The sequence below is a fragment of the Scardinius erythrophthalmus genome (assembly GCF_964197995.2).
Source record: "Scardinius erythrophthalmus genome assembly, chromosome: 20".
NCBI lineage: Eukaryota > Metazoa > Chordata > Actinopteri > Cypriniformes > Leuciscidae > Scardinius > Scardinius erythrophthalmus.
The window spans coordinates 31,885,088-31,898,591 of NC_138240.1; the positions used below are offsets into that span (position 1 = coordinate 31,885,088).

Here is a 13,504-nt window from a genome sequence, read left to right on the forward strand (position 1 = left end):
AATGAAGGAGTAAATCACAAGGAGCTGTGCATCACCATGATTTTACAAAGATTGTGGGTTAGTCACAACAAATAATGAAAGTCTCGTATGACCAATAAATAATTATATTTATTATGATTAATAATCACAATAAACAATTCTCATAAGTAATATAGCTGCGAGCGGCAATTATCGGGGTTCAAGCGCTTTAAGGCCTTTAATCACATTTGTGAAAAGTTATTATGTTTTATTTAGCAAACATGTAACCACTTAGATCACGCATGGAAAAGACCATTTACAGCCAATACAGGCAATTTACGGAAATAGGAAATATAGTAAATAGGGTGCGTTTCCCAAAAGCATCGTTAGTCAACTATGTTCGCAAGTTCCGTCATTATCAGCATAGTTCAACGAGTCAGTGTTTCCCGAAACCATCGTTCTAACGAACATTCGCAAACAGCATCGCACAGTTGTGTAATTAGAACGACAGATCTAACCTCGACCTGTGGTTAGAAGCATAGTTTCTAATTTGTATGACATGTGGACTTAATAAATCCTTATCTTGAGCAAAATAAGCTGACATTCAGTACAAGCTGTGTCTTTTATTTAGAATACATACAAATGTAATTTACGTCTTTTAGTTTGTCAAGAGATTTAAAGCACTGTTTTTGAAGAGTGGGCATGTGTGAACGTACTCTACTATGTAAGAACGAGCCTATGATTGAATCTGGAAATAAAACAAAATAACTGAGAAAAGTGAGAAATAGTCCTCAGATGCCATGTCTGTAATTTATAGCAAAACATCTAGCGTTAATTCGATCTCAAACAGATTCATTAAAAGAAGTTATTACTCCATCACGTGCGTGACGTCATAAACCAACATGGCTGTACGACCACTTCGAGACAATACGGTTTCAGGAAACAGTCATGACTAGCTAGTTGATTTCTTCAATGATGCATCATACTATGGTAGTTAAGCAGCGAGTTACATCGTTGTTCGGGAAACACACCCCAGTTCCATTGACAGCGGTGGTCCTAGAGTCAAAAGTTGCTCTGAATGAGTTCTACCATATGGTATGAATGTCACTGGTATGTGTGAAAAAGCGTGTAATATATAATCCTTTACGCATGTCAAAAAAGCGAAGGCACCCCCCGGAGGGCTGATTTCTTTCGGATTCCTCACAAGCCTCTAGAGCCTTGAGTCAAACAGGCCCAACGAATTTCATTCCGATCAACCTCCGTTAACCTTGTCTGACAGCTGCTCAAAATTCATTGGCCGACGGAGGCCGTGTCTTTCGAGATACATGAATGTCCTCGAAGACAATGACAACCTTAGACAAAGACACCGCATGCCGGTTTTCAAGTCAATTGGACTGACTGTTGCATATAGACGTTTTCGTGTTTTTCCCCCCCACTTTATAGCGCCACCAAGTGGCCAGTCGCCGCGATTTTTTTCACGTGACAAACTTTTTTGCCCATAAACATGAGTACAAAGTCTTAAGAAATTATCTCATTCTGTTCAAGAGGGATAGACGTTTTAGTAAAAGAGGCCAAGGCTTCTTCAAAATTTTTGCCGTCCTGTCGCTGACGTCAATTGAAATTTTCACTTTTTTTTTTTTTCATAATTATTGACAATCAGACTCCAAAGAATATTTCTGCACTGGTTTGGTTCTGATCTGGGGAAAAACCTATGACTAGTTCGCAAAAATAGTTTTTTTCTGTAAAATCCAAAATACCCAAACATTTCGCCAAGGTGACAATCGAATCAGAGACATTGTTTGTTAAGGATTCTAACGACACAAGACACTTGAGTTTGCGACAAATGGTGTAGGAGTTATGAGCCATTACATACTTTTAATCGTACGTCTTCGTTCCCTCCTCAGGGAACGAAGGTTTCCATGCGTAACCGAGACGTTCCCCTTCGTCAGTGATCATAACTGATGAACCGGGGATATCTACCAACACGCCACTGCTGCTGGCCCTTCCAGCGCTCCGCTTGAGACTCCTGGCCTGACCGCAGTGTTGGGCAGAAAGTAGGAGCTCTAAGCAGAGAAGGTCAGTCACTGCTGTTCCGCAAGACCCACTCAGTGTGACTTATTGGACAACGCTGGGAAAGCGTGCCCTTGGGGAAGGGGACGATGCGGACGCCACATCCTACCCCGGAGGGAGGCACAGTGACGGTACACATATGGACTAACCAAGCAGGGCCTTACAACATTTGGCAGTCTCTGGGGTGGTTCCAGCCTAGTTCTAGGGGGGAAAGAACACCAGCAGAGACGACAGAGCGGACTCTGTCGAGGGAAAGACGCGGGCTCGTCTGCAGAGGAGCTGATTGTGGAGGAATATACATATGGGGTCGTCGCAGGGACCGCTACATATGGACACCGAGCCTAGCATAGGTTCCACAATGCATACGCTCAGCAACGTCTGACTGCCGCAGAGGTGAAGAAAGAACTCAACAGGGTTAGCCATTTCTGGGGAACACTACTGGAGCAATAGACGCACGGATCCGGCCCAGCGGGGCGGGAGTGGCGTTACAAGCCGACACTAAGAACGGGTCCTTTGCGCTACTGGCCACTGGGGCAAGACAATAGCATCCATTATCCAGTGGGCTAACCTCTGGTTGCCTTTCCCTTCTGCTGGCCTGCATAACAGACAAGAGCTGGTCTGAGGTCCTAAAGCTTTGTGTTCTGTCCACGTATAACCACAAGGAGTGGACGGGTCAGAGAAAAGCCAGGGCTGGGTCTGCCTCCTCCGAAGGCAGCGCTTGCAGGTTCACTACCTGGTCCCTGAAGGGAGTGGTAGGAACATTGGGCATGTATCAAGGCCGGGGTCTCAGGACAACGTGAGAGTTGGCTGGCCTGAACTCTAGGCACGATTCGTCAACCGAAAATGTTTTCAGGTCCTCTACTCTCTTGATGGAAGCCAGAGCAATCAGGAGCACTGTCTTCAGTGACAGGATCTTTAACTGAGCTGACTGCAGTGGTTCAAAGGGAGGTCTCTGCAGTGCGCTGAGCACCAGAGACAGGTCCCAAGAGGGTATAGAGGGGGGGCGAGGTGGATTCAGTCTCCTCGTTCTCCTCAGGAACCTGACGATCAGGTCATGCTTTCCCCAATGACTTACCTTCAACTGCATCGTGATGTGCGATGATAGCAGCAACATACACTTTGAGGGTTGAGGGAGACAGCCTTCACTCCAACCCATCTTGCAGGAAAGAAAACACGACTCTGATCGGACATCTTCCGGGGTCTTCCCGGTGGGAAGAAAACCATCCAATGAACAGGTTCCACTTCAGTGCATAGAGGAGCCTCAATGAGGGGACTCTAGTGGAAGTGATGTTGTCTACCACCGCCGGAGGTAGGTCACGAGAACCTCCGCGTCCCATCCAGGGACCAGACATTGAGTTTCCAGAGGTCTGGACACGGGTGCCATAGAGTGCCCCGTCTCTGAGAAAGCAGGTCCTTCCTCAGAGGAATGGGCCAAGGAGGCGCTGTCATGAGGAGCATGAGTTCTGGGAACCAGGTCCAGTTGGGCCAATACGGCGCAACTAACAAGACCTGCTCCTCGTCCTCCCTGACTTTGCACAGTGTCTGTGCGAGAAGGCTCACTAGGGGAAATGCATACTTGCGTAGGCCCCGGGGGCCAGCTGTGAGCCAGTGCCGAGGGTCCCCTCGGATACGGAGTAAAACAACTGGCAATGGGTCGAGTTCAGAGAGGCAACAGATCTTTCTGTGCAGCTCCGAAGAAGTCCCATATAGTCCCTCGTCGGCTGCACGATTGAGCATGCCAGGGATGTGAATGGCACGAAGCAACCTCAGATGGCGGGTGAGTTGTGACATGCGGTGGGAGCGTAGACCACCTTGACGGTTGATGTACAAAATGGTCGCAATGCTGGACCAGTACGTGCTTGCCATGTAGCGGCCCAGCACAAGGCGTACTGTGAGCAACTCGAAAGCAATTGATGTGCCAATGCAGATAAGGCCCCTTCCACAGAACTGATATGCATGCCTGTTGTACGTGGCCCCCAGCCGGTGGCAGAGGCATCCATGAAGAACACAGCATGCCTGGACACTTGTTCTAGGGGAAAACCTGCCCGTAGAAACGAAGGGTTCGACCACGGGCTGAAGGTTTGGCGGCAGTGCGGGGTGACGGGCACCCGGTATGTGACACTCTGCCACGCCCATCTCGGGACTCGGCCGTGAAGCCAGTGCTGAAGCGGTCTCATATGAAGCAGTCTGAGCGTTACTGTGGTTGCTGATGCCCCAGGTGCCTCTGAAAAAGTTTCAGTGGGACCGCTGTCTTGCTCTTGATCTCACTCAGCAGTTCAACACCGACTGGACGCACTCCTCTGTGAGTCACGCTGTCTGGTTGACCGAGTCCAACTTCATTCTGAGAAAATAGATCCTCTGCATGGTGGGAGAGTTTGCTCTTTTCCCAGTTGACCCAAGTCCCAACAGGCTGGGCAACAGGCTGAGCACCATGTCCCTTTGTTCGCACAACTGATCTTGAGACTGAGCCAGGATCAGCCAATCGTCGAGATAGTTGAGAATACAAACGGCCCATTCTCTGAGAGGAACAATGGCTTAGCATCTTGAACGGGAGCTTGTGCAGGGCCCGATTCAAGGTTCGCAGGTCCAAGATTGGCCGTAACCCACCGCCTTTCTTGGGTACAATGAAGTAGGGGCTGTAGAACCCTGTCTTCATATCAGCTGGAGCGACTGGCTTGATTGCATCCTTCGCCAGTAGAACATCGATCTCTGCCCGCAAGACAAGGGCATTGCAACTCCCCACAGAGGTGAAGTGGATGCCCCTGAACTTGGGTGGGGGGTGAACTGAATCGCATAGCCGAGTCTGATGGTACGGATGAGCCAGTGAGACGGGCTGGGAAGTGCTAGCCAGACTCCCAGACACCCTGCAAGTGGGACCAACGGGACCACAGATGTACCCAGGGTGGGGCAGCGAGGTGGAACACAGGGACTCCACTCAGGAGGCACTGAGGTGGCCCAAAGCGGAGTCTGAGTGTGCCATGCAACACTTACCAGGTTCCAGGGTGGGGCAGAGGCTGCGTGGGAAGGCCGGTTGGCATCCCCGAACCGTACACTGCTGCCCGCTGGCGATAGAGGGGGACGGGAGTGGCAAGGCATGGAAGCGTCGCTCACTGCCATCCGCGCCCCCTTGAGACCCAGAGATGGAGAAGCTGCTCTTACTGAGAATTTGGGAACCGCTGACTGAGATGCCAGTGGCGGAACACACTTTGGCAATGTCTCGCACCTCTGCAAGGTTTAGCCCTGGGGTACTTCTGGACCACCAGCATGGACATCGTCTGACCGAGGGCCAGCGCTGTGACTTAAACCACGGTAAGTCACTATGCGCAGCTAAACCGGCTCAGAACTACCCTTGTGCATTGAGTGTTTTGGCCTTCCACAGACTTGTAGGGTGGCCATCACATGCAGGGAAGAGTCGGTCTGCAATTAGCAAAGCCGCCCCACCACCAAAGGTAGTGAGAGAGGAAAAACTTTTCCTGCAGATTTTGGCATGTTTGGCTTGCCATATTAGCGCCAATATGCTTCCATACTGCCAAAGTTTTTCACACACATCCGGGCAGGCACAAGGGTGGGGCAAGGCGATTACGCGTCTCACAGTCAAGTCAATAATCTGATTCAGCATGGGCACACACACCATTGTAGTGGGAAGCTTAGCATCATCTTAATTTCCAGAGTAATAATAACATAATATTGATATTGTTAAAAGCGCTATATAAATGAAGGTGACTTGACTTGACTCATGAGAAGGACCAGTAATCCCATCCGAAAGCTGCCAGGCATGCGAGACAGTGAACGTGGCCGTCAAACTCGATGGCACACGGCACGCTGAGCGTTCAAGCTCTCATGAGAAAGGCAAGACGAACAACGTGCCAACATGGTCATGTTCTCTTTTGTAATACAGTTACTTAATAATAAATAATCAAGCATATAAATTTACATCAAAGGGTTTATTTTAGTCTTTAGGCAGTTTAATGTTCCAAGGCTGATTATTAAAAAAACTTTTTTTCTTTTTGTTATTTAAGGATTTCATTAAAACTGTCTTGAAGTGAATCATAAGTCTTAAGAAATCATACTGATTTGCAGCCCATGAAACATTTTCTATTATTATTAATATTGAAAACAGTTGCTGTTTAATATTTTTCTGAGAACCATGATAAATGTTTTCAGGATTCTTTGAATAGAAACTATGAATAGAAACTTCAAAAAGCAGCATTTATTTGAAAGAGAATAGAATGCAAAAGTCTCTTCTGTGACGTTTGATCAATTTAATGCATCCTTGTGGAATAAAAGTATTTTCTTTCAAAAGAAAATCTTATTGACCTCAAACATTTGAACAGTAGTTTACGCAATAGCTAATGAAAATGTGTTTCACATCATAAATGTTTCTATATTGTGTTTTATCACCACTAGACTACTGCATTAACTGCTCAGGAGGACATGAACTGGTTCGTAATGATAATTCTATGTTAGATGAATCATCATGCATGAGAGGACAAAAGCTACATCAGTGCTGTAATGAAAATGTATAGCGGTATTGGTTTTCTTCTGGATCGATATGCATCAGATTCCCGGTTCTCTAGTTAACACGATGAGATTACAGTGAAGTGAATGTGCTAATCTGGCAACTGAACTATGTGACACCCTGAGCCCATCAAATATATGTGCTGGATTATACGACCAGGTCTGAAGCGGAGGTGAATATGTATGTGTTAGGCCAGTGTGACAGAGATATTTATGAGGTCTGAAAAAGTGCTGTGAAAAACAGAACTGTCAGGAGAATAAGTTCCATTAACCCTACGCGTGTGTAATCTGATCCGGGGATCAATAGATGGAGTACTAAGCAGAACAGTGAATCCAGGCAGAAATCAATACAAACCACTTCCAGGCCGTTTAGCATCAAACTGCCGCCCCCTGCAATTCACTGCTGTACGCTCAGACTGAGCTTAGAGTCACGTCATAAAAACAAAACTAAATGTCAGAGCGCTCCCCCATCCTATGCTCAGAGAGATCTGAATTTGACAGTCAACTACTCATTTGAGCTTAGAGCGGGAATCCTGCAGTAAACTAACTGTGATTACAAATGGTGTTCTCAAACTGGGGTTCACAGAGTACCCTCAGGTGGTATAGCACAAACCTAAAATTAACACTAAAAGATTATAAAAATACAAAATAGATTTGATTTAAATTGTTATTTTTTCATATTTAATTTCTAATGGCTGATTAATTTTAATACATCTTTATAGATATATAAGTGTTAGGGGGTTATGTTGATTTGTCATGGGCTCTTAGTTTGCTTTTTTCTTGTTTCCTGTGTTTTTGTTCCTGTTTCCTTTTATTTCATATGTTTCCCGCCACTCATTTGTTACAATGGTTACCGATTATATTCACCTCCCCCTCCTTGTTATTTCCTTTTTATTTATTAAGCCATCAGTTTTATTATAGTTTTGGTAACACTTTATTTTGATGGCTTCCACGTTAGACATTCTACTAACTATTCTACTAACTTTATTTTCTGTTCTGTTCTATTATTTTCTGTTATTTTCTTCTAGAAACAAACTTAGTTGCATTATTTTCCTGTTATCTCTGTAAAGCTGCTTCAAAGAGACTATAAGTAACTTTGCAACTACATGTCACTTATTCTACTAACCCTAACCTAACAGTCTATTAATACTCTTAGTTGGCATGTAGTTGCAAAGTTGAAATAAAGTGTAACTAAAGCGTAACCCAAGTTTTCGTCCAGTATTGTCTTTGCCACTGTTTGTAAAGCTGTTGTGTTTGTTCTTATTATCCTGGATTATCTTTTTTGTTTTTGTTTTTGATCAATACATTTAATACAGCTGTGATTATATCCACCTCGCCTGCAAGTAACAATAAGACATATGGATAGCCCACATTTTTACATTGCAATGAAAAACCTGTGAGAAGACACTGTAAAAAAATAAATGAAAAAAAATCTTTTAACCGCAACGTAAAAAAAAAGCCATGTTGGTAGATTAGCACCTGTAGAATTTCCTTTTGTTGAAAGCCCAGGTAAAAGTAAAAAGATACTATTTTGTTTAGATCCATGTCCGAGCCAGTTCGACTTCACGAGCGCATTTCTTTACACACACACACACACACACACACACACACACACACACACACACACACACACACACACACACACACACACACACACACACACACACACACACACACACACACACACACACACACACACACACACACACACACACACACACACACACAAAAACAAGAATTCTACGGAAGACTGTATTCTCGTCGACTCTCATCGCAAAATCCTATAGAGCTGGGGTCAGGCTGCTGCCTCTTTGCATGCCATGGCCATCCTGCAGGTTTACTAGGAAAGTGGTCCAGGAGAGACACCTTTGGCTCAACCTGGCTGATATGAGAGACGCCGAGCGAACCTGTTTCCTTTTTCCCAACAGTTCTCGACCACCCAGAAGTAGGCTGAGGCTATAAAGCATATTCTGCCCCGACGGCCTGCTGCTGTCTCCACCCAGTTGTCGGCACAGAATCCTCAGCCTGCTCACCGCCGAGGGCACCCTCCTGCGGCTCCCGCACCTCCCGACCCCTCGCGCCCGGCCCCAGCAGCAGCCTTCATCTGGACCGCACCGTGGAGGTAGCCGCAGGAAGGCACCACAGGCCGCTCTGGCCCTGCAGCCCGCTAAACGCCAGGCTAGGCGGCGCCCCTGAGATGGGCTGCTCAGAGATGGCACTCAGTTCTTTCCAGGAGATGCTAGCAGGACCACTCCTTCCCCACGGTGGAGGGCCGGGGGAGAATCTTTAGTTCTCCACTCCCCGCTGCTAGCCTTACTGTGGTTAAAGAAAGAACTGACACATCCATCTCTGAGCCATCAGAGGTCTCAGATGACAGTACACGCCGCTCACGAGCCTCGCCACTCTTGCCCCCCTTTGTTGCCAGACTCTTGGAAGAGCGGGCCCCCGTGGAATGCTCGTCCTTCCCTGGCCTCCTCTGTCAGGACGTAGCAAATGACCGTACCCTCACACCGGGACGCTACGCCTCCCTCTTCCGGGCTGGTTATTCCGCCTCGCTGCCCCATCGAGGGTACGTCTGTGGTTCGCATGACCCCGCTGGTACAGTTCTTGGGAGCTTGGTTTGAGCTTCCCAACTTGGCCCTGCTGGGTCGCGAGAACCATCAGGCTCGGCTATGCGATTCATTTCGCACAGTCTCCTCCCCGCTTCCGGGTAGTCCACTACACCATGGTCGGTGGCAATGCCCCTGTCATGCGTACGGAGGTCACCACCCTACTGGCGAAGGGTGCGATCGAGACTGTCCCTCCAGGCGAAATGAAGTCCGGCTTCTACAGCCCCTACTTCATTGTACCTAAGAAAACTGATGGGTTACGGACAATCCTGGACCTGCGCGTCCTGAACCGATCCCTTCACAGGCTTCCGTTCAGGATGTTGAAAGCGAAACGCATTTTCGAATGTGTTCATCCGTTGGATTGGTTTGCAGCGATCGACCTTGGCTTACCAGACGCAAGGTCGACCATGCCCCCTTGGTGTGAAGGCTCACTCCACTAGGAGTGTGGCTTTCTCTTGGGCTATAGCGCATGGCACCTCCCTGACAGACATCTGCAGAGCTGCAGGCTGGGCGACACCTAACACATTTGCAAGATTCTATAATCTCAGAGTGGAGCCAGCGTCCTCTCATGTACTCGCCACCAGTGGCCGGTAATAGGACCCGCTTGGTGTCATCGCTTGCTGCGCCATTCCACTCCACGGACTGGATGCGTGCTCTATTTCACTCAGATGAGTTCTTCCTTCCAAGACCCTGAGTTCCTCCGACACTGATGATGCCGTCACCAGAGTGCTGCCCTGTTGCTCAGCCCTCGTGATTGGCTAAGTGTTCCATGTGCATGGTTCCCCCAATGTGTATTTCCATGGTCATCCTCCTTCGAGCTCGTGTTTTCCCTCTCTCTCTAGGTTAAAACATTCCACCATGCGGGCTGGACACCTCAGAGCCTCCATATGCATCCCATACTCGGGTCATATGTGTATTCTAAGTCCTCCCTATGGGTAGGCATTGTGTTACATGTTCCTCCTGGGATATGTTACCCAGTGTACCTTTTTGCGTTAAGCCTAGCCCTTCGTCCATGCTAGTCTCACGACAGGCAGGGCGTGATTGAATTTCCTTTTGTCATTCACTGAAGTAACTCATAGTGACTGAACGAAAGGGAACGTCTCGGTTACTTATGTAACCCTCGTTCCTCCTACATCCCTCTGCCACAACCGCTGTACCGCTGGAATAGGCTGAGTTCAGTCTCGGCTCCTCAGCGAGGAAACATAATGCGAAATTGCCACCGCTCCTCCTTTTATACCCACGCGGAGGGGCGGAGTCGCGACATGCAAATTCCGCAAACCCAAGGCATTTTCCATTCCATTGGCTCGTTTTCTAAAACTCGAAGGTGATAGGCTTCTAAGCGAAACCCCATTCATCATTCACTGACATAACGTCTCCGTTCCCTCCTTAGGGAACGAGGGTTACATACGTAACCGAGACGTTCACCCCTAGTCTTTATAATATTCAGTGTAATATTACATGTTGTAATATTATGTTATAATATTACAATGTAAGTCTATGTGATTTTTTACTAACTTTATTGTCCACAAGCAAAAAAAAAAGTAATAGCACAAATCTACTCAATAAGCCACAGGTATCATAATTATTCATGTCAGTGCTGGACGAGGCCTTTAAGGTCTGGTTAAATGTCTGTCTCTAAGTATGAGCAATAAAACAGAAATCATTCTGTGAGATTTGAGTAGCAGAACAGGTCAGCCATTGCTCAACCTCTTAGGATAGTGAACAGTCTGCACTCCAACACTTCTGAGTGGAATAGTGCATTTCACAGACAGACGTGTGCTTGTGTGAAACACAGTCACATGTCCAGTATAAGTAAACACACACTTACACACACATCTGTTCGAGTGTGTGTGAACATGCAGATAGGAGCAGACTTTCAACATACAATGGTTCTTACTGTTCACACATACAGTATCAACCCAGAAACTTTCAGACTTGCATGTGTGAACCAGACAGGTGACATGGTGTACAGAATTCACACACAAAGGTTTAGACATCGAACAACACTTTAGTTTCATACCCATCATATAATATGCATAACTTCAGAAGCAACCAAACAAATATATAATACTTTTAAACAAATGGTTTTCAATCTTTTTGACTCAAGGACCTAATAACTTTTGCAATTTAATGGATAAGGATTATAAGGATTTTTAAAAACACGTACCACTGTAATATTCAGTTTATAATATCTATAAACATATGATAATGTTTTGATGTATCTCTAAAAAAAAGCTTATAGGAATTATTTTTGATTTGCTAGCATTAACATAACTAATTCTATGAGATAATTCTGAATTGTGGACAGTATAATTGATTAAATTGCATAAATTCTTTTTAAAAAAATCCATTATTCCACATTCCACAACAATTTTAATTAGAAAATCCAGTGAAAAGCTTGATAATTATGATGTTTATCACAATTGTGCAGTTCTGATTGACAGTGTTGCTCATGAAATTCTTATGAATACTCTATGTTGGGCACTACAACTAAAGTCTGATTAAAATCAGGACAGATATGTGGGTGAGGAACTATAAAGCTGTATAATAATAATTCATAAGTTAATCAATGGCCATGATGTATATGTTTACTCACCAGCAATGGAAAAGTTCACACAGAGAAAAGAAGACAGAAGCACATGTAAAACTAGATTTAAAGCGTGACACAAACAGAATGATAGGCACAGGAAGCTGAACAAAGGCCCGTTCCACCAAGGATGATAATAATAACTATATTAGCGGCCACACCAACGGCCGCTTATATTCGGTTTATTATCAGTGCTAATACTATTATTAGTGCGTGCTGTAGTCAGCCGCTTTAAATGCTCAAGTTTTTTAAAGTCTGATGAATTCTGATTGGCTTTTTTTTATTCATCAGCTGTTCTGAAAGTTATTTCAATGATATTGTTCCTCTGTGCAGTTATCATTATAGATGTGTTTTGGGTTCTATTATTATATAATTGCAATGATTTTGTTTAAATTTTCTTTTAGTTTATTTTAGTTATCCTTATAATTATTGTCCTTGGTGTGAATGGGCCTTAAATCTGTTCTAATCGGAAATCTGTGTGAAAATGTTGAGGTGAAAGAGCCATTTAATATGTTTAATTATGTATAAATCTTAAAAACATATATTTTCAGCTATGTATAATGACGAATAGGGACATGGGAATATTAATAAATATATAAAAGACAATGCGAGTGAGTTTACCGAAGGTCATAAATGAATGTACTGTAAGATAACGTAAGATTGTGTTTATAACATCTTCATGATGTAATGCACAGCATTAAAAAAAAAGCCAGAATGGTTTTAAGTCAAAGTAAATTGGTGTTGCATGGTGGGTAAATGCATTATGAACCATATGACTACAATGAACGTGAGCTTTAAAAGAAAAACAGTTTACAAGATAATATATCCTACCTCTCTTTGCACACCAATCACATAGAATGTTTTCCCTTCGAACTTAAATTTGCTGACATCTGCCCTGCAAGAGTGAGACATTACAAATGAAATGTTACAAGTGAAATGTTTTTCAATGCAAAAACATCATGTCAACAGTCAGACATAAGAGAGAGAGAGAGAGAGAGATTAATAGACATATAAAACTCTTCAAACGTCTAGCCTTGAGTGCATTTATCTGCTTGTTGACTGTGGGCTGGTGTTAACAACACTACAAAACCTTATGTCATAGATCATGAGCACTCACAGAACACTCATTGATCAGCTGATGTATACTCCATCTGATCGACTGGCCTTACATAATGTCTGTGAGTCAGCGCGCAGAGGCTTTAAACTGCCTGTCGGGAAACAGTTTGGCTTACAAGCTCACAGGCTGATTTTAAGGACGAACAGCTCCTAGTTCGCATTTCAATGTGCAAGGTTCATGGCAACAAATCTTTGAAAGATATTCAAGTTGCAAGATATCCTTAAGCACTATATACATTCACACCAACGATGATAACTACAACAATAACGATAACTATAGTTTTAATAATTCTTAGCATTTAAAATGGCAGACAGTAAAACTGCAGCGTATCCTTATAATAAACAGAACGTTATCAAGTATGGTTATACCACACTCAGATAGGCATAAAGTATGCATGTTACCGGTCATTTAATCTACTCGCATCAAATTCAAAATACATTTTTATGGACGTATTGGATATTATTCAGCGCCGTGCTGAACATCGCAATGCTGGGTTTGCCTACGCTGCCGTCACGTTCTTTGCTCCGTCTGGATGAAGATACAGAGCAAAGACTGTGCAGCAAGTTGTGTTGACAGAGTTTTAGTTTTTAAGAAGAAATATTTTTAGAATAGTGACAAAGAATTCATTCATGACTTTGTGTGAAC

General features: G+C 44.7%; 1 protein-coding gene across 1 annotated transcript in view; it reads right to left on the reverse strand.

Annotated features, from left to right (window-relative positions):
- The window catches only part of frmd3 (FERM domain containing 3), a gene marked incomplete at both ends in the record, with an annotated part of 69,992 nt that overhangs the window by 22,491 nt on the left and 33,997 nt on the right, over positions 1–13,504 (reverse strand). Inside the window, one exon of the mRNA XM_081348356.1 lies at positions 12,574–12,637. Within this exon, the coding sequence (XP_081204482.1) occupies positions 12,574–12,637 (64 nt within the window). The remainder of the gene's footprint in view (positions 1–12,573; positions 12,638–13,504) is intronic.